Here is a 22,279-nt window from a genome sequence, read left to right on the forward strand (position 1 = left end):
TGGCATCTTTATCCTGAGTGCTTGTAATAATTAGGAAACCATTGGCACCTTTTGGTATAACTGTATGCTGGGTACTAATTATGACAACAACAAATGCAAGGTTTCATATAAAGAAGTGTGATATGACAGCGTCCATTTAAATTGTTGTAAGACAGACACCAAAGGCCTTCAATTTTACATCACTAATATAGTCATCCCATTTGTAACGGAAAATTCACATTCTGATTTGACAGCTAGTTTGTGTTAATCCTAAAGCATTTTTTCCAGCATTATAAAATTTATACTTTGAAGATTTTCAGACACACAAATGACAGTTAGGCATCTAACTCCCATTAACTTTCAGTGGGAATTCAGCATTTAGCTGCCAGGTATACCTACAAAAATCTCCCCACATTGCCAGGGTTGATAGGTCCCAAATGTAGTTTTATTCACAAATTAAATTTCACTACAGCTGAATATTTTGAACAAAGAACGCTCCAGGATCTCCAAAATAAGAACAATTTTAAGTTCCAACATCCCTGTAAGTGAGAGACTAAAACGATATAATGCCCATGTGTGGACACTCTTTAAACTGGTTAGCTTAAGTCAGTTACAACCTGACCTAAGCTAAACTGATTTAAAGAGCGTCTGCATACAAAATTCTTTTGGTTTATATCAATTGGTTTACAAAAAAAATAATCACACCTTTAGTTGAAATGAAGCAACTTTGTGTTTAGACCAGGCTTGCACTACTGTCTTCTGTATTTTTTGCAGAAATGTAAATGTCAAATGCTATATTCTTCCTTCACCATTTCATTATCCTGCTCTATTCTCATGATTCAGCAGGGGAGTGAAATTAACAAGAATCCTACCGTCTTCTCTCAGGCTTCAAGAACCCAAATGTTGTCAATTCCTATCCTATCAATAAGTCAAGATCCTTACTTGTTTTCTGAACAATCCATCTATTATCTCTCAAAGCACGAGTATGCAACATTCTCCATGATTACTGTTCACATAAGAATAGTTTACTGCGAGACCTTATATTAAATTTTATTACAACTATTCACCAAAATACCTACAATTCTCCAGTTTCTTTTAATATAATTCTTGAAAGTTACAGAGGCACAGACTTTGATGACATTATCTTGCGACTTTTCCAGCAGCGTTAAGAGTAACAATGGGTAATTCTGGTTTCCTTCAACTGATTCGAGAAACTTCTCCGCTGTAAGATAATATGCTAAATTTAACAAAAAATGCATTAGCTTTTACACAGAGCCCTATCATTCTTCAACATTGAAATAGAAAACAAAGCACCATTTAGTAATTAGACTAAATTCATGAGTGTGTGTCTCAAGAAGAGAAGTATGTAAATAGAATGCATTTTTATTTCAACACAAATTGACAAATATTAAGTAATAGTGGTGCTAGAGCGTTTCCCAAAAGTTTTGAATGCAGAGCGAGCTGTGGAAATATTGCATCCTCACCATTTCTAAAAAGCCATGAACTCCCAGCAGCAAATCCCAGATTTTTAATTAGCATTATCCATGTTTGGAAATAGCATTTGCTTCTTTTCATTAACAACCATATGAAGATATATAAGATAATTTGAAATTAGGAAAAGAAGGGAAATGGAACAGAAGGAAAACAGGGAGAAGAGTTATGGATAGCTTTTATTTACACACTTTGTCACAGGTTCCTTAAAAGACTCAACTCCTTTAGAAACTAACCCAAAACAGTTTAAGGCAGGAAAAAGATCACATCTAATAAACTGCAGTGGCAGTTCAGGCAGACAGAAGAGCTAAGCAGATACTATGCACAGGACTGGCTCTAGGCACCAGCAAAGCAAGCACGTTCTTGGGGCAGCACAATTCCAGGGGCGGAATTCCGGCCACTTTTTTTTTTTTTTGGCTTGGCCAGTTGTGGTCTTGGAGCTTGGGGCGGCAAAAAACCTAGAGCCTGCTCTAACTATGCTTTTCAGCCAAGTGCTACGCATTTTTAACTATTTTACCTGGACGCCGTATAGAAGGATCTGGGTCTAGTGTCTTCTTTAGATATTCTGTTAAAGTCTGTAAATTGGCATCACTGAGCTCCATAACTGCAGAATCTAAAATGCATAAAATATTTGGTTAAGAATTCAGAGTAAAAAATGATTTCTATGCAATCTATTTACCAGCCCAATAGGCTGTGCACAAAATTATTTAGGATTTACATTTTCATTTGAAATTTCAGAAAGTGCATTCATCACCTGTATTATATCCAAGCAAAGCTGATGTGAAATTAAATATATCCCTAAAGCAGAAAGCATGACATTTTTCTCAATTATGTATGACTGCTAACAACTATTTTATTAGTTAGCCGAGCACCTAGAGAATTGAAAACAGAACAGTTTTAAGTTCTTTGGAGAGTTGACTCTTGTTTAAAGGCACATTACAAAAGAAAATGCTGGTAAAAAACATTCAATATAAAATTAATACCCTCTAAACAGAAAGCTGTTCCAAGCTGAAACCAACCTATGTTACTCTTCCTCTCCCCTCATTGTCCTACACATATTTTCAGGTTCACCTCAGTGAGCTGTTACCTTCACAGCTTAGTTGAGATCATTCAAGTGACAATATCACTCAACCAGAGTCAAGACACATTTCAATTTTGTTCAAGCTCTTTTTCTCCCTCTCCTTTTCCCAGATTTATTTTTCTTTGCTGTTCCAAGCAGCACTTTCTTATCCTATTGTTTAGGCAAAAATAAGATTGGACTTCTCTTCAGTGAGCCATCCTTAGACGTCTTCCTTCTCAAAAAGGAGATGGTTTTAATTGTTGCTGCCAACTGAAGAATGTATAATCTGCTATGAGAACACACACAGGCACTTTTCCACTGGAGTATCAGCAGATACTACTACAATCCAAACCAAAGCCTGGTGTCCCATTTTAGTATTGATCACCAAGCCACAGCAACTTCTAACGTATCTACAAATGCATTCAGCCTCCATCTTGTTGAGCTAATTTTTGCCTGATGGTATAGTATGTACTTATATGCCATTTTAAAGGGACAGTAACGCCACAGGAGTTTCATTTACCTTACTGTGGGCAAGTATGAGTGTGACCACTGCATGTTGTAAAAGCATAGAATCCTGTCCCAAAACAGAAAGGTCAGAGGCATCGCTTTTCCCTGCAGTTTTCAGCTGACCTGACTATAATCACATTCACTAGCTCATATCAGCTAAAAAAAATCCTACTAAAAGGTAATATTTAATATGAGACTTTACCAGCTCCATGACAAAATGCCCTCATCCACCATTACCATGGTAAAACAAATATTTGATGCATCCATAATTAAAAATTACTTACTCCAGCAAGTATAATTTTGCAAGGCCAGGGAATCAACCAATACATAAGTCATTCAGTTTATCTTCCAAGCCTGAATGAAGTTCAGTGCTCATGAAATAAATGGACTGGAAATACTAGCTAGGGAGAGCCTGGCCAAGCAGCTGTATAATATAGATATGTAGATATACTCCACCCTAATTAAACTCATGTCACTTATGAATTATATAGACTTGAATACATGGCTGCAGTGGTAAAAACTGAACCCATAAAACACACACAGCCCCTTTCCCACAATCCCATGGCGGATGGAATTTATAGTAACTACAAGAATTGTTGCTGATTTTTCATCTTTACAACTTGTTTCCTCTATTTCTCGCTCCACTACTCATCTACTACTTTTGTCCTTTTTCTGTTACAATCAGGAAATAAAAGACACTTTAGCCAAAAAATGTGTTCGCTCCTGACTTAAGATTCCATTCCCTTCACTCTCAACCTATTTGCTTTCTAATCAGAGATTTTCTTCTCTGGGAAACTGTAGGTTGAAACAACTTTGAACTCAGATGACTATGCTTTCCTCCTCTGAGCTCAGAGCAGGAGTTTAGAATTTCAAAGCCCTTTCAGTTGCATCTGGCATGTCAGTCAGTACCTGGTCCTGTAGGGCCACAGGAAATCCCATCTCTCAGTCTCTCTTATTTCCACAAAGATAGAATGGGCTTTTCTCCCTGGAGAGCTTACTATAAAAGTAACAGAAAAACCTCAAACAGAAAGAAGTCTGTTTTCACAGTCCCATTTCAGACATAAGAACATAGGAATGGCCATACTGGGGTCAGACTAAAGGTCCATCTAGCTCAGTATCCTGTCTTCCGACAGTGGCCAGTGTCAGGTGCCCCAGAGGGAATGAACAGAACAGATAATCATCAAGTGATCTATCCCCTGTCGCTCATTCCCAGCTTCTGGCAAACAGAGGCTAGGGACACCATTCTTGCCCATTCTGGCTAATAGCCATTGATCCTCCATTAATTCATCTAGTTTTTTTTTAACCCAGTTATGGTCTTGGCCTTCACAACATCCTCTGGCAAGGAGTTCCACAGGTTGACTGTGCGCTGTGTGAAGAAATACTTCCTTTGTTTTAAACCTGCTGCCTTTTCATTTAATTTGGTGACCCCTAGTCCTTGTGTTATGAGAAGTAGTAAACAACACTTCCTTATCTACTTTCTCTACACCAGTCATGATTTTATAGACCTCAATCATTATCTCCCCTTAGCCGTCTCTTTTCCAAGCTGACAAGTCCCAGTCTTATTAAACTCTCCTCATACAGAAGCCGTTCCATACCCCTAATCATTTTTGTTGCTCTTTTCTGAACCTTTTCCAATTCCAATGTATCTTTTTTGAGATGGGGCAACCACATCTGCACACAGTATTCAAGATGTGGCCGTACCATGGATTTACATAGAGGGAACATGATATTCTGTTCTATTATCTATCCCTTTCTTAATTATTCCCAGCATTCTGTTTGCTTTTTAGACTGCCGCTGCACACTGAATGGATGTTTTCAAAGAACTATCAACAATGACTCCAAGATCTCTTTCTTGAGTAGTAACAGCTAATTTAGGCCCCATCATTTTATATGTATAATTGGGATTATGTTTTCCAATGTGCATTACTTTGCATTTATCAACATTAAATTTCATCTGCCATTTTATTGTCCAGTCACTCCGTTTTGAGAGATCCTTTTGTAGCTCTTCACAGTCTGCCTGGTCTTAACTATCTTTAGTAATTTTGTATCATCTGCAAATTTTGCTACTTCACTGTTTACCCCTTTTTCCAGATCATTTATGAATATGTTGAACAGGACTGGTCCCAGAACAGACCCCCAGGGGACATCACTATTTACCTCTCTCCATTCTGAAAACTGACCATTTATACCTACCCTTTGTTTCCTATCTTTTAACCAGTTACCAATCCATGACCATTTATACCTACCCTTTGTTTCCTATGTTTTAACCAGTTACCAATCTTCACTCTTATCCTGTGGCAGCTTACTTTGCCTAAGAGCCTTTGGTGAGGGACCTTGTCAAAGGCTTTCTGAAAATCTAAGTACACTATCTCCACTGGATCCCCTTGGTCTACATGCTTGTTGAGCCCCTCAAAGAATTCTAATTGATTGGTGAGGCATGATTTCCCTGTATTAAAACCATGCTGACTCTTCCTCAACAAATTATGTTCATCTATACGTCTGACAAATATTGTGTCAACCACCTTACATAAATAATCCCACTGAAATTAATGGGCCAATATCTGCTCCAGCCGAAGGACAATGAACTCATTCACATAAGTATTGTGAACAGATGCTCAGTTGGTAGCTGTGGTGCTATATAGCCAGCAACTTTTTTCCCCTTTACATTAATACACACCAGGAAGCCGTAATAACGTATCTTCCTTAACAGACCACAACTTAAGCTAGAGAGAGTAAAAATGATTTTGAGTTTTGACCCAGGCTAGTGTCTATGCTGACAGATGCTAAAATAATTCACATATTAAGGAGGGAAACAAATTAACTGAGGGCAAGGATTACCGTGTCAGAAAAAAGGAAAAAAAACCCAAACATTTCTCCCCACTCCACTTTCATGGAACACTATAAAGAACAGGGGCAGGCAAACTTTTTAGCCTGCGAGCCACATCAGGTTTCTGAAATTGTATGGCGGGCCGGTTGGGGAGGCTGTGCCTCCCCAAACAGCCAGGCGTGGCCCGGCCCCCTGCCTCACCCACCCCCCTGTTCCCTGTCCCCTGATCACCCCCGGAACCCCCAACCCCTGAGTGCTCCCTGCCGCCCCATCCAACCCCTCCTCTCATTCATGGCTGCCCCCCTCCCCCGGGACCCCTGCCTCATCCAACCACCCCTTCTCCCTGACTGCCCCGGAACCCCTGCCCCCAACTGCCCCATCCAACCCCCCCCTCCTTCCTGACTGCCCCATCCAACCCCCCCCTCCTTCCTGACTGCCCCCCTGCCGCCCCATCCAACCCCCCCTTTTCCTGACTGCCCCCCCCGGGACCCCTGCCCCCATTCAATGCCCCATTCTCCACCTTCTGACTGCTTGGACCCCTGACCACACCCCCAAAACTGCCCTGCCCTCTACCCAACCCTTCCCCCTTCCCCCCCACTCCCTGCCCCCTTACCGTGCTGCCTGGAACACTGGTGGCTGGTGGTGCCCACTGGAGCCAGCCATGCCACCGCGCAACACAGAGCGCCGGTCAGACTGGGCTCTGCAGCTGCACTGCCACAGGAGCTTGCAGCTTTGTCACCCAGAGCCTTGCACTGATGGCGCAGTGAGCTGAGGCTGCGGGGGAGGAGCTGGGAGCTAGCCTCCTGGGCCAGGAGATCAGGGGCTGGGCAGGAGAGTCCCGCAAGCTGTAGTCTGCCCGCCTCTGATAAAGAACTTCTGAGAATACTGCATTTCTGCTCTAAATTGTTAGATCACTTATCAGGCATAAATTTCATTCCCAGGAATACTTATTTCCTTAATTTAGTGAAAAGACAGTACACGGAATAGCAATTGACTAAGCCACAATACTTTGGAAACAAGTATTAGCTGGGATTTTACCTGAAGCAAGACAAAGTGAGGGCAAAGTCAAGAGGTAGAAAGAAATGCCATGTGCTATGATTTACTGTTCATAAAACCCATCTTCTCTGCAAACCAAAATACCACAAAACCCACTGTGAGGGAAACGGAAGGGGTTTTTCTATCCATGTAGTAAATCCACCCCCTTGAAAGGGGGTAACTAGGTTGACAGAAGAATTCTTCCATTAACCTAGCCGTATGTACACCAGGGTTTAAGTTGGGTTAACTATGTCCCTTGGGAGCATGACATTTCTCACACTCCTGAGCAAAGTAGCTAGGCTGACCTAAATTTTAGGTGTAGCCCAGACCTCAGATGCATAGAAGAGCACGATGCCAATACACGTTGAGGTAATGGCTGTCTCGTGTTCTGGTACTTTTCTCTTCCCCAGCAGCTTTTTCCCATTCTCTTAACCCCATCTTTTCTTAAGGTTGTAAGTAACCACATTTACTTAAGCAGTAGAGCTCTTGTACCCACTTTATGTTGTAGTGAGCAAGAAAGAGATGGAGGAAAGAAAATTGTTAAACACATAGAAGTCCATGCATGTTTTAGAGTAATTAGGCCTAATATGTTTTCCCAATCACCACTACTCCATCATCCATTCCAGGTTTCTAAATCCCCACTTATATTACAGTGCCCGGAGTATTACACAGATTTAAAGATTGCTCCTCCTTCCCCCTCAAACCTTAGCTCATTTTCACTTCTTTTTTAATGCATCCTAGCTCCTCTCTTTCCTTTCAACTGCAGCCAGTAACCAGACACAGAGTTAAATTAGAACAAGGACTAAGTGCACACAAGTATTTTGCAGCAAAAGCTGGTGCCTTCCCACGCCTACAGTGCTAGGAAGTGAACCCAGCTTACATCCAGAGAGGAGTGCCTGAGTTTCCTCCCTTTGGTTGTACTAACAAGCGAGTGTTTAGTATGCAGAAAGAAGCGGGGGAGAGAGGGGAAAAGCAGGCAACACAACAGTGAGAGGGAGAAACTCAGTGCCACAGACTTCTGCAGCAAAGACTGAAAAGATCCCACCCATGTGGTGAGGCTTTCTCCAGTTCTCACCCAGCCACCTCCGAAACGCTGCTGTGCAAATCCCCTCCTGTGCTCCTCTCCCCATCACACTGCAGTAAAGCCAGGCCACGTGCCCGAGGGACAGGAGAGAGAGAGATGCCCGTAAGGGAAGGCAGAGGCTGCCCCCTTATCCCCTCCCTGCAACGATCGGAGGACGGCGGCTGCCCCCTGGCACCCAGCCTGTCCCCGAGCGCGTGCCGAAGAGGGGGTAGGAGGCGACACCGTCACCCTCAGTCGCTACTGAGGAGTCGGGGGGCCGGGGCAGGCTGGCACCCCAGGCCCTCCCGCCAAGGGGGCGCGCTCGGGGCCTCGGGGAAGAGAGACTGAAGCAGCACCCTCCCTCCAACTAACTCGCTACCCGCCAGAGACTGACAGCAGCGCAGACCAATCAGGGAGGACCTTTCCCTGCTCCTTCGGCCCAAGAACCAACGCTCGCGGGCGCAAGCGAAGAAGGCGGGCCCCGGTGGGCCCAGCATGTTCAGCTGCGCCTCCCGCTGGGCCGCGGGCCCAGAGCCCATCCCCAGTCCGGAATAAACACGGAACCGCCGTGAAAGCAGCGAAAGGGAGCCGCCCTCCGAGCCTCGCCCGCAGGGGCCCTCGCGCTGCGCGCGCGGCTGATCCTCACCTGGAGGGTCTCCCCAGCGGCGGCAGCTCTGAGAGCTCCGGCTCCGCTACACATTCAAACCACGGTGAGAGGGCGCGGCGGCGGCGGCGGCGGGGACGCACTGACCGCATCACGCTACGCGTGCGGAGCTCAGCCAATCAGCAAAGGCTTAGCGCCTCGGGCTTGGGCCAATCGGCGACATCTTCGCTCCTGAGGCTGGCCGGCCAATCGCCAGCCTCCTCCCACAATCCAGCCAGCGGGGCCGGGTCAGCTCTGCCCCCCTCCGGCCTGGCGGCATCAGCTTCCCCCTTGTGCTCAACAAGACCATTTAGTTCAAGCTGCCACTGTAAGTAGTATGGTGGGTGAGGTAATATCCTTTATTGGACCAGCTTCTGGTGGTGGCAGAGACAAGCGTTTGTGTTCACACAGAGCTCTTATCAGGGGAGGGGAAGAAGCTTACTCCGTGTCACACCTAAATACCACCACCACCACCATATTATTTAGCTTAAACTTATTAATACATTTCAAGGGACCATTCAAGGTGAAGGGGCTTGTTAAAACCTCTCCACTCAAAGGCAGGAAAGGGGGGGGGGAAGTGGGTTATAGATTTTTATAATAAACCATATAGCCCATGTCTCTACTGAGTCACTGATTCTTAATGTCTAGCACAGTTAGAAATTTTAGCTCTCATGCTCATCTTTTGAAGGTGTGTGCAGGTTTCCTTTACAGAGAACTGATAGGACAGATGGAGTAATTGCACTGTAAAATATGTTCACCCACAGATGATGTGATATTTTTCTTATTTTCCAGTGTGAGTTTGAGAGTGTAGTGATTGTCTAGTTTCACACATAGCTTCTATGAGGGCATTTAGTGCACTGGAGGAAGTACCCATGCATCCAAAGCAGCACAGAGGATACTTCAGTCTCACTCTGGGGGAGCTTAGACTCCTGACAACCTTTCCTCATCCTCTTGCCTTTCCCTTTCCCTTTCCCTGTCCCTGTCCCAACCCCTCTCTTGGAACAACCTAGCAAAAGCAGGGCTAGTATGGGGACGTTTGCTAAAATGGAATCAGTTTTAAACGTAATCATAAAACTGGATGCTATAGAAATCAGACTACACAAAGGGTTTGGATATAGACCACTCTAGTAACTTTACAGCAATATTAAGGAATGCTAGAGGAAACTAATAGCGGACAGTAAGCACTATCTCAACCCATAACATTTTTGGAGAATTATGTCAAAGTAAGATGGTCATTTAATGTACTTCCCACGTAATGTTACTGGATTCCACAGACTACTAGACCAAACACGTTAATGTAATATTTTGTGTGCTCAGATTAAGTGTGCATATTAATGTTCTCCCACTTGCATTAAAAACTCTGATCCCGGGCAAAATGTTTAAGATGAGATGCAGACCCATGGCAACATGGTAGTTTGTGTTACACCCATTGTGGATATTCTATTTCTCAACTCCCATTTGTATGCAATAATTATTACCACCCTGTGGTTGCTGTTACACCTTTAGGTCTCATTTTCCCTGAGAGAGGTGTTTTTCTTGACTCTCCAATTGTGGCACACAAAAAAATCTGTCAGCTAGTGGCAAAATAAGAAGTCAACAGAAAACTAGACTGGCCATAATCTAAAGCTAATAAAGAAATTCACACTTAGGCAAATGACATCAAACTAAGCCTCAGGGTTCCACCTCAGCTGACACTGTGCAAGCTAGGCACCATTTGTCCAATTTGGACAGATAAGGTGTTATGGCCTGAAAATGTTGCAAATCAATGTAGTAGGAAAAGTTTAAGACTATTGTAGAGGTTTTGCTATAATTGCAGTGGTACTAAAAAAGCACAGAAAGGTCTGTACTGCACCTTAATTAAAAAACCCACACATCTATCATCAGATAACCTATGCCTTCTATTTTCTCTTCCTACAGTAGAAGAGATTGTTCTATTTTATAGTTGTGCCCAAAAATATTTTAAATCCATGAACATCAGATGAGTGTCAATGAGGATTAAGTCAATTTGAGTTAAATTTAGCTGAGCATACAGTGCTCATGGCAGGAGCCTGCTAGTTAGAAGTAGCTTTCATAATATATTATTCTGCCTACCCAGGCACTCCTCCTAGCTTCTGAAAAGCTACTATTCAGGTGAGTAGTAGTGGCAGTTAGAAATGATTGTTGTGGAAGTCAAAGTGGTAATATTCCGATTCCTGAATCACCTGTTCTCAACCCTTCCTCTTCTCCCCCTCCCACCAAAAAGAAATAAAAACACTAACAGGTACTCTATGGAATAGTAACCTGGAAAAAGACTCCTCTAATCATGGAAACATACATAAGAACTTATACTTCATTGCTCATAGAAGAATTATAGGAAATTCACAATAATAGAATGGAATTCTCTTGCCAGTGACCACACACACTTAACAAAACGAGATATGAATAGTGGACAATTCTGTATTTGTAAGTTGCCACTGATAAGGAACTACCCCAATTTAAAGTTAGCACAATTTTTCCTACATATACCATTACATTAGTGTTTAAGCAAATCACTTTGGTTAACAATATTGCATAGGCAACTTTATGCAGATACATCTTGACTATCTGCCTTCTTTGAAAATTTGTCAAGTGTTTTGTTTTGTTTTAAAAAAGCACATTACCACCATTTCTATTTGTTACTCACCATACACCAAAAGCTTTGATGTTCAGATGTCTGAAAACATGAGTGATTACATCTCACAAACTGGATATACCACAAAATAGTTTCACATAAGATTTAATTACTACATTAAAAACCACTTCACTTTTTAAAACTTTATTGATTTACCACCTGATTAAAGCATGGATTATAATAGTATTATACACAATATTTGTATGTAGAAAACTTTACATAGTTTTTATTATATAATTTCTGCTATTCTCTCAAAAATGTATACATCCATTGGGCAAGGAACGCTTTTCATTAAATTACTGCTATTAAATGCACTTAATATGGAAATCTTTAAGAAAAACTAGTAACTAACAGGCATTTTACATACATAAAACATACATTGTGCACAGAAAGTACATTTTGTTTGAAGTGGCAGAAGTGATTGAAAAAATTTAAAGACATTTTAAGTGAGTTGTACCTTAGAAAGCTAGTAAATTGACTGCAGGCCAAGGATGGAATATTCTTTTAAAACATTCATCAATACATCACTACAATGTTAGATTTTTTAAGCTAGAAGAGTTGTACTAGAATCTTGTTGTGTCTGCATTTTAGAAGCTACAGAAATAAGTGAAATCACATAGGGAGAAAAAAAACAAGGTTCAATATAACATTTTACTTGCACCATAACAAGCAATAGAAGCACCAAGATGAGGGTAATTTGAAGGTTTATCCTAATCAGCAAACAACTCTCCCACTGTCCACCACCTTCAAAGGGTTCCAGTAAAAAAAATAGTAAAATCATAAACATGCAGATACTCCACATTAATACCATTAAATTATAAGTCTACCTGTCATTTGGGGCATAACATTTAAAATACAGTATCTGTGTACTGCACACGGAGGCCTAGATCCTTATCAGAATATGCTAACATGGACCCCTGTTCTCATGCATAGTCCCACTGGAGCCAGTGAGACTCCACACAGGCAGTGGGAGTTTGTGCCAGCAGACCCTGGTTCAGGATCAGAGCCAGAAGGTGATTACTCGGAGTTTTGACTGAGCACTCTTAGCTTTGTTATTATGATGTCCATGGGTTATGGCCTTTCCAAAAGGTACAGAGAAGCAAACAGCTGGTGTAAAATTAAGGGCTTCAGACATTACATTTACTAATGCACCATTCCCTATACAATCAGAATGGTTTTAGAAACCTCTGAGACAGGAATAAGTCTGTCTTTCCTCACCGCATACACTACATGGTAAAGCTAGAATGTTTCAGATGTCATGTATGATCAAATATCAATTTTTAGCAGTTTATAAATGGTATATAGACCAATAAAATCCTTTCATAAGGAATCAATCTAAGGAAATAGTCACTCAATCCTAAGGCTGTATTAAAGGCGCTCCAACATTGATAAAGGCTCTTAATTTTATTATCTTGAGTATCCATATATGTACAAAGACATGTTTATTAAAACCACTTCAAAACTATTTTATGTTGAAAGAAAACCCATAATGCCATTTTTGTGAAAGAATTTGGAGAAAAAAATAAAAAACCCAATTCTCATCTCAGATTTTAAGACATTAGTTGTATTGCTTTCATGCTGCCTAATAGGGATAGAAAGCATGCAATCTGAAAGGTAATGTTTTAACAGGAGACAGGACTAAAATCATATACTGTACATTAACAGTGAGAGTGACATTCAAACATGAGAAATAAAATCTAAATAAATAGTCCTATTTATTTTCTTACTGTAGTTGATGAAACAATACAGTAGAAGGGAATAAGTGACTGCTACACTTTACAATGCCACATAAAGGACATACACTGACTTCAAATGTAGCAAGTTAGTTATGTGCACTTATTTTTCAGTTTTTATTCATGGTAAAATATAGCCATATATTCTTTTCTACTGAAAGAATTTATATATTTCTAATTTATACTTAAAGTAAAATCCCAGTTACTTTTCTTTGGTATTAAAATTAAAAAGACAAAATAAGGTAAGTGAAAACCTTAGAGCACTACTGGCCAAAACAAACTACATTCATATAAAGTAAGAGCACCATTCTGACTCTGAAGAAACCCACAAAAAATGAATCCCCATCAAATCCAAAGCTTGGATTTTCCAATGCTATATTCAACTTTGATTGCATTAGCAGGAAAAAAAAAAATCTCTATTTACAAAGCAAAAAGATAAGTACTAAAGCCACAAATGTTTTATTTCATTCAATTAACACTTATTTAGTTCTTGTATGCAAATATGGGTAGAACAAACGGTGCTTGGTAACACTTTTTCCATCCTTAATACATTCAAAAAGGTGGCGACTTTCCTCCTACCCCTCCACGTGGATCCTATACTGTCCTTAGAGCTATGGTTTTAAGTCACTTGCAAATACAGATAATCCTATGGACAGGTTCAATTCTGTTGAACTTCAGTTAAAACTGAAAGTGCATCAGAGGAATCATTGTAACAAGAACACTAGAGTCTGGTCTTTCCAAAAAAAAAAAAAAAAAGGAAGTCACTAGGGCTAATAAAATTGCAATGTTAAATCACAAGTTTGCTTCTTGGTTGCCTCCAACAAACAGGAATGCATTAGAAGGTGTGTTATAGTGTGTGCTTAAGTAAAAAAATTAACTAGAGCGGTCCTGGTGGGAACTAGACTATCTCCCCACGCCATACTGACATAACTTGGAAGTTGAGGCAATAAAATAACCAACACTGTCAAATTGGCAGTAAAAACACATGTCCTGATATGTATTAAAGAGATTACTTCTGGCTAAACAGACATCTTTGCTACAATATATATATTCAAAAGGAAAGAGGTTGACAAACCAATGTTATTTTTACTTCATCTCTTCAGTGCACATGTTAAAGAAAAATCAAATAAATAACCCTATTCTTTAATTTTACCATCTCATCTAGATAACCAGGCAAAATATAAAAGGCAACGAAGAATTTAAAAAGCTTTCCAACTCCTAATAACTTGAGATTTTTCTGAGTTCATTTCAGAGTATGTACTCCTGACACATCTAAACCTTCCATGAAAGCTGACCTTGGAAGGTTAAACACTGTTACTAAAGTGTTTTAAAATGGCTCACTACATAACCTGCAGGAGGAAAGCCTTTCCCCCCAACTGGTGTATCTACAGCCACTCCACAATAAACTAAAAAAAACACACTAACTGTTCTAGTCATGTGTACACAAAGAAAAAAATCCAGCATGATCTTTTGGTGGCCACTAGCCATTGCAGTATATTTTATTATTAACATATGTGCTAACATCACAAGCCTATACAACCATATTCAGTATTTCCAAGAGGAATAATTTCCATTGAGGAATAATTTCCAGAAGATTTATGGGAATAAGCTAGAAGGTACCAGACCAAACAACTGAAGTAACTGATTTGCAGAAACAGAATTAATCATAAGAATGACTAGCACTGAAACAGACTTTACATCTATTATGTTAATTCTGTAGGCAACAACTTAAATAAAAATCACTGAACTGCTGATATAGCTCTATTTTTGTAGGGTGGGCAGAACAAAAATTTGTTTTTCCAAAAATGGCATCTTGATCCAGATGATCTGCTGCTCTCTTGGCTTAGAGACAGATATCAATGACTTTTGTTCCTCCTCTTGAATCCATTCCTTGAATGTAGCATGACTAAAGCTTTGTGAATAAGCAGCAATGGCCAGTCTTACTTGGGGCTACCATGAAGGTGAATGGGTCCCAGTTGTCCGTAACTGCTCCTGTGGTATCCAGATTTTGAACACTACACCTATACGCAGGAAGAACTTCCGTAGCACAGCTCGGAGCTCAGGAATCAGGTCAAACTGCATGATTTCACAGAGGTACGGGTAATAAGTTGAAGCATGTGCTTTAAACTTTTGTGGAAAAAGAATAAAATGACTTAATGCAAGACAAAAATAAAAAGAAAGTTACTCCCATTACCTAGAATGTTACAACAGTAAAACTCAGGAGTTGGCATTGTTTTTCCCAGTGAAGAGAAGGAACTGTCATCAAATGCTCAGGCCACCACTAAAGCCAATTTCTTAACTCTGTAAAGCAGCAATATGATATTTCAGACAATGTGACAGTGCGCTAGTTCAGTGCTGGGAATTTCCTATTTTGATAGCTATACATAGTTAAGTAAAATATTTTACATTTAAATATTTAAAGTATATTTGGATGCAAGTATAAATTTCTAGCTTTATCTTACCTTTTCATCACTGATTTTAAGTGTTTTTGTTAAAAGCAACAATAGGAGATTGGTCCAGGCCTCTCTATGGCTTTCTGAATTTACTGTTATAAAATAGGCCAGTGCTTCACTGCACACACTAGGGAAAAAATTACACACATTAGCACAGATAAGGGTACAAGCAAACAAAACAAATCAAGTTGATATACATGTCCCCATCTGTAACAACAGTATTTTGTGTTTAAATGCGAGCTGCACTGAGCTCCTTTTTTTCCCCTACTTGTCTATCTACGTTTTTAATCAAGTTTGTTATTGAGATTTGCTTTAAAAACCTGATGGTGCTCTACTAGCAGAATGGGAAAAGATTTTTTTCCTCAACCTCCCTCCCTCCATACTGAAAATTTTTAATTACATCACTATAGTAATCATTAAAGAGATACCAGTTTGATAGCCCAATGAAGAGAAATCCTTTCCTGATCCTCAGACTAGGTATAGCAGTGCAAGATTCCCTCTCCAAACCAGCACTCCTTTAACAAAGATCTGTCGAGACCTTTTAGGGACAGAAGCGGGGTTTTTGGTCCCTCTGGAAAGGACTGCCAACAAGAGGCACAATCAGTGCCATTTATTGTGCTGATTTCTGCTATAGTGACTAGAAATGGATAGACGTGTCCTGTTACACACACTGATTTAAGAAATCAACTATAAGCCAATAGGTAATGGTAACCAGACTACTGCCAGCCTCAGCTGGATTTAAACTAACAACCTATAAGTTCTCCCTACACAGACTCAATATCAATCCTCTGAGCCTCCAGTCAGCAGCAAATCATCTTTAGGGTAAGGATGAAGGTATCTTTATTACCTCTTGTTGCCCAAAGTTCCAAACTGTGATGCAACAGATACCTGAAAAAGTTCACCAGGAACTGGGCTATATGGTGATTGGTGCTCACACCCTACCCACCCCCCACAGCAGAAAGGCCACATAGTATCCATTCTGAATCGACTTACTTCTGGTTGCCAAAACCCTTTTATTAGAGTGCCCACTTTTCTATCCCTAATCAATTTATGATCCATCTGCTCAGCTACTTTGAATAGCAATATGATTAGTACTGCACTGGCACCCAGAAGTCCCAATCAGGATCAGCGACCCACTGTGGTAGGTGCTCGAAAAACAGTACAAGACAGTCCCACTAAAGAGACTTCTTGAAGCCCAAGATTCATTAGGTAAAATACCATTCTTACTTTAGGAGTCGTCGTTGTATAGCATCCCAAGAATCTCTGCGGCTTTCATCAACGTACATTCGGAAGAGGATTCTCAAGCAACAGGCCAAGCTGCTGGTCTCTTGTTTTAAAAGATTGGGTTTTGACTTACCCTTGAACCCTAGAAATGAATTAAAATTGGATACATTCATACATCTTTGGATATAGTTTAGAAACAGTAAAAAGCATAATTAAACTTCTAGATACCAGCTAGGCAGACCAACTTACTGTAGTGCTGCCTAAATCATTTTAAGGGATAACTTAATTACACAGAAATGTTTAAAACAACTAATCCTGCAGGCTGTTGACATGACATCTGATGGGAGCATGGTCAGGGTTTGCCATGGAGCCTTAGGTGGTATGCAAGTCACTTGTGAGGTTTAGATTTATAAACTACATAGGTTTGGATTTGCCTCTAAAATACCTGTGTATTTTACTATTCGATCCAGATATGGTCCCACAAAACTCAGCTCAGCACACACAACTCTCCTTACATATTTTATATGGTGTTTTATTCAAAAAACCAGACCAGACACATACACACCCCCAAAGTCAGAAGCAAGAGCCTTGCAAAACTGCTTGATATAACTTTTTTTTTTTTTTAAATAGCTCCCCAAGTTGGTACAGAATTACCACCAAGTACCAGTATTGGTCAAAGATACTGCCACAAGGTAGCCCAGTGATTAGTGATGAGCAGGGATCCTATAAATCCATTTGCCATGGAAAAAGGTAGAATTTGCATTTTTACAGATGATCTTCCGTTTCTACATTTCGTGAAAAAACAAACACATATATACAGTAGAACTCCGTTTATCTGAGCCTCCATTATCCGGCTCTCCATATTAACCAAACTGAAGTGGACAGCCCGAGCCTGGCTGCCACCCAGGGCTGAAGCTCTACGGATTATCCAAATATTTGATCATCCGATCTGACCTCAGTCCCAATTAGATCAGATAACTGGGATTCCACTGAACCTATATGTATTGTGGTTAGAGAAATTAAAGTTCAGAGTTTCATTTTAATCATGGAAAAAATTAGGTTTTTATACCTTTGTATCAGACAATATTTTTATTGTTTTTTTTTTAAATCATGGAAAACTGGCATCTCTGGTGATGAGCACTTCCATGCAAGAAGATTGGATTCCACTGATGCCTGGGCCAACTCCCCTACCATCAATAACACCCCCCCGACAAAGTTATATTGATGAAACTGAATTACATAAATAAAATCCAATGTTTCCCATCGTGTTTCTATTTCATTGTAAATGAAGTAGGTCTTTTGATCAATATTTCAATTTTGTAATTAAAGTAATCAGAAAAGTGACAAGTCTAATATAGAGCAGCTAAGTAGCACTATGTGATTAAAAACATTAAATATATACTATATTTGGAAAAAGTCACTTTGCTATACTACATATTCCTACCTTAGGGTAAATATTTAATAAACCCACAAGCAAGAAAGCTCAAAACCATTACTAAGTAACGTGTGCTCACCGGCTCTCCATAGGACAGTTCGCTGCTCATAATTTGAGTTAAAGGCTTTTGAAAATGAATGAGATTCTTGCAAACAATCCAATAACTTAAAAAGATGTTGTGAAGTTATGTACTTATACATTCCTTGCTCTTCTGTGTCAATGTGGATATCTGCATCCAGTGTGTCCCTCTGCATAGAAAATCAAGTTATTAGTGGTGATTAATGGAGAAGGGGTCCAAAAGAACTCAGTGTGTTATACAGTGAAGTACCTAAATCCAGAATAATTCCATTGTCAGAGATGTAAATGAAATTTACTCAAGAGTTACAGAGCAAAGTTCTGCCCACAATAACTACACATCTGTTTTTATGAGACCAGTGGGTTTGGAGAATGTTAGGGCTGTGCGTTTCAGTGTTGTGCTGTGATTTAGTGCTTTCCTTCCTACTAGTGTATTTCCAAAAATACTTGATATAATTTATTTTAGCAATTAGCATAAGATTAGATCAAAAAAGAAGACCTCTATTTCAAGGCACAGAGAGGTCCTGTTGAGTGATACAAAGCACTTGCCTGCCCACAAGGGTTGATTCACTGCCTCTGCAGAGCTCTGAAGACTGTCAGACAAGTTAACTAGTCAGATATATAGTTCCACAGGCTTAAGCAGATGCTGTACAATGTAAGAGTTCAGCTTCTTTGCCTTAATTAGAGGTTGCACGTATAGAATCTTATTCTCTATATTTGTAAGACATGCACCCATTACACAAGCCTCTGACATAACACATTAATAACAGACCTGCCAACTGTCAGGAAGCAGACAATCCCAAAATATCAGCTTCACCTCTACTCCCAAGCAATAGAATATAGGAGTTAACAGGTTTGGTGAGGGTGGTTAAGACAAACCCTGATCCAAACCCCTAACCCAGCCCTCTACTGGAACAAGCAGGTGGGCCTTGCACAGTGCTCTCAAGATCAGGGTATTTGGACCTGAAACATGGAGTTTCAGAGTTAAGGATTTGTCACTGAAGACAGCCTGCTATCAGCCTCAGAGGTGAAGCCTTGCTAAACAAAGAATAACTTCTCCCCACACACAGTGTGCATTCTAAGAGAGAGATGCTCCTTTCAGAAAGTACAGTGCAGAACAGTGGTCCCCAACCTTTCTTGTGGGAATAGCAATATGCTATTTGGCTGTGGCGGGCGCTAGATACCCCGCTGTCAAAATTCCACTGCTGGAAAGCAGCAGCAGCAAGAAGCGTCGCCGCCAAAATATGACAACGCTTCTAGGCGGCTTTTAGGTGGCAGGGTGTCCTGCGGGTGCACAAAAATGCTCCGGCGGGCGCCATGGCGCCCTCAGGCACCACAGCACCCATGGGCACTGCATTGGGGACCCCTGGTGTAGAAAGTCTGTTCAGAAATGGGAAGTTCATACAGGAAGTTACACTCTATTGAACCCATTTTAAAATTATGATGATTATAGTCTTAATGGTTGGAAGGCCTTCCTCAAACTGTAAAGCACTACAAAAAGTGCTAATTATTACTAGGATAGTAAGATGCAAAGACAAAAGATTATTATGTTCAGAATCTAAGATAAATTACCTGGGCTGCAGCCATGTGCTCAGCATCCTCCTTCTTGCTAGTTGCTGGGTAGAATACTATGTTGTCAATGGTCTGTATCAATTCCAGCTGCACCACACATTTAATAAGGAGGCCAGCAAACAGTTTCTGGTCTAATAGAATAGAGGAACTCTGGTTTTCAGTCTAGTTTTAGAAGTGACTTATGATAAAGTATGTGTTAAACTAAAAGACTAAAACCTCATATTTCCACCAGCATCTCCATACCCACTTATTTTGTGTGTTATCTTTGAAGTACAGTACCATATTGCATAGTCAAATATTTTCTCCATTATAATTATAATCATGGTAGAAATGGGAGAGTAGATTATGTGCTTTGGCTGGTAAGTTTTCATTAAAACATTAGGGCACATGAAGCACCGATTTAGGAACCTCAGAAAGTTAGGTGTTTTTTTTTAAAAAAAAAGTTAGCAGAGCAATTTGTTTTGTTTTTAATTAAATGACTTGTGTCAGTGACTAGAGGTTGTGTTGAAGCTAAAAAACTTTACAGTGAAATACATCCTTACTTGCATAAGGACCGCCTTTCCAGCTGTCATCTGTGGGATTTGAAAACTGACTCTGTCCCCTTTCCGAAGCATTTTTATCAATACTGCTTAGAGACTGGCGATCCAGGTCCACATCCTAGAAGTGACAATTGAAGATAGAATTCTGTTTATCCAATGTACTTAAAATTTGTCACAACTCAGTTTTCACATGACATAACTAATGTGGCTTAAGTTTTCTACTATCAAAGTATTGAGATAGTCTTGCATTTGACTTTATGATCTTTTGGCCCTGGCATAGAGCATTAGTCTGTATTTAATTCCAGTATGTGTCTTTACAAACAGATTTACCACATTAAGTATTTCTAAACAGAACAGTTTAAGTCTTACCAAATGCTTTTCAGATGAATCATCCTCCATTCCTGCTGGCTTCCATGTCAGCAAGCTTCACAGAGAAAAGAAATCATAAATAACCTTAGCATGACAGCTGGTCTCAAAACAAATTTATGTTGGACTAACTTACACATGAGGAATGGTGGTTTTGAAGATTTCTAGCATACAATTGCATGTTTGGTCCCAGACTTCAGGACTGAATTTCTGTCCATTTAGTATCACCAGGTTTTCTAGACAGTTTGTACCTGATCGAGCCAGCTGTTCATTATCTGTAAAATAAATTATCCCTATTTATTAATCTCTCAGCTCTTCTATTCAAACAATGTGAATTAAACATCTACTGTGCTTGCCAGTCATTATGCATGTTTGTTATTATGATGCAATTTGGTATTTGTACCAAATTTCCAATAGCTCAAAGCTTAGAGTGTAATCGTTATTTGTGTGACAGTAAGCACCAAGATCAGGACCCTAGTGTACAAAGACAGTAAGAATCCCTACTGTGAGGAACCTGCAAGCTAAACAGACAAGACAAATGGAGAGAGAGGAAAGAAGCACAGAGAAAGGAAGTGTCTTGCCAAGGTCACAGAGCAGACCAGTGACAGAGCTGGGAATAGAGACTAGATCTCCTGACTCCTAGTCCAGTGCCCGAGAGGCTCCAAGTCATTTTCCCATGAAATAATAAACAAGGCACAATGGAGGATTTAAGGACAGTTTGAGTTTAATTCACAAGCCACCCTTTCCCTCCCAGTCTTCCCCACATATTCTGTGCTGTCTGCATAAAAAGGTTATGGTAGCTGACCCCTTATGTCTCTTGTTCAAGTAAGTATTTTAACTTTTTAGAATGCCGTCTATATAGATAGAGGGACAATTTTCAAAAGCGTGAAAGTAATGCGAGATTAAATGTTATTCATGCAGGAAACAAAAAATGCTGAATTTGCCAAAAGAAGAAAGGATAATGGCAAAAGTGTAAACATAACTCATGTTGAAGCAGAAGAAGTTAAAGATCTTTCTTAAGTAGCAACACACATTTGGCAAAAATTGCACAGACAGAGAAAAGAAAAGGAGTACTTGTGGCACCTTAGAGACTAACCAATTTATTTGAGCATGAGCTTTCGTGAGCTACAGCTCACTTCATCGGATGCATACCGTGGAAACTGCAGCAGACTTTATATATACACACAGAGAATATGAAGTGAGCTGTAGCTCACGAAAGCTCATGCTCAAATAAGTTGGTTAGTCTCTAAGGTGCCACAAGTACTCCTTTTCTTTTTGCAAATACAGACTAACACGGCTGTTACTCTGAAACCAGACAGAGAAAAGTCACTAATAGATTAAACAGCATAAAAAACATTCTTGCAACAGTTTTAAATATATAAATAGTGGTTTATTTTCCTTGCTTTGATTACCTCGAGAAAAGAAAAGTTAAAGCAAAACAATGTGTATATGTATGTAAATAAGCTACCTTGTTTTACACACCAGTGTAACTGTGCAAATATGTCAGGAAGAAGGATCTCATTTAAAGCTTCATAAAACTGCGTGAATACATCACAGATTGCATAAAGTGCATGGTTACATGTAGTTGTCATCCATTCAGATTTCTGCAAGACAACGACAGGCCTTT

General features: G+C 40.1%; 2 protein-coding genes across 4 annotated transcripts in view; both read right to left on the reverse strand.

The window, feature by feature from the left end:
- CSE1L (chromosome segregation 1 like) overlaps window positions 1-8,712 on the reverse strand; it is a 35,159-nt gene extending 26,447 nt beyond the window's left edge. The window contains exons 1-3 of one of the 3 annotated variants that reach the window (XM_084646056.1): window positions 7,975-8,277; window positions 1,988-2,083; window positions 1,059-1,201 (exon numbers count right to left, since the gene is read on the reverse strand). In XM_084646056.1, the coding sequence (XP_084502182.1) occupies window positions 1,059-1,201; window positions 1,988-2,083; window positions 7,975-8,029 (294 nt within the window). In that variant the 5' untranslated portion in view covers window positions 8,030-8,277. Of the gene's footprint in view, window positions 1-1,058; window positions 1,202-1,987; window positions 2,084-3,946; window positions 3,967-7,974; window positions 8,278-8,608 lie in introns of those variants that run through there. The other 2 variants (XM_084646058.1, XM_084646057.1) reach the window with 2 other exon arrangements.
- A 2,789-nt stretch (window positions 8,713-11,501) lies between these two features.
- Window positions 11,502-22,279, reverse strand: part of ARFGEF2 (ARF guanine nucleotide exchange factor 2) — a 67,017-nt gene continuing 56,239 nt past the window's right edge. Inside the window, exons 31-39 of the mRNA XM_084645174.1 lie at window positions 22,121-22,256; window positions 20,789-20,927; window positions 20,656-20,710; window positions 20,290-20,404; window positions 19,748-19,878; window positions 18,180-18,348; window positions 16,669-16,807; window positions 15,451-15,568; window positions 11,502-15,115 (exon numbers count right to left, since the gene is read on the reverse strand). Of these exons, the coding sequence (XP_084501300.1) occupies window positions 14,939-15,115; window positions 15,451-15,568; window positions 16,669-16,807; window positions 18,180-18,348; window positions 19,748-19,878; window positions 20,290-20,404; window positions 20,656-20,710; window positions 20,789-20,927; window positions 22,121-22,256 (1,179 nt within the window). The 3' untranslated portion in view covers window positions 11,502-14,938. The remainder of the gene's footprint in view (window positions 15,116-15,450; window positions 15,569-16,668; window positions 16,808-18,179; window positions 18,349-19,747; window positions 19,879-20,289; window positions 20,405-20,655; window positions 20,711-20,788; window positions 20,928-22,120; window positions 22,257-22,279) is intronic.

The sequence above is a fragment of the Lepidochelys olivacea genome, assembly GCF_965140295.1.
Source record: "Lepidochelys olivacea isolate rLepOli2 genome assembly, chromosome: 13".
NCBI lineage: Eukaryota > Metazoa > Chordata > Testudines > Cheloniidae > Lepidochelys > Lepidochelys olivacea.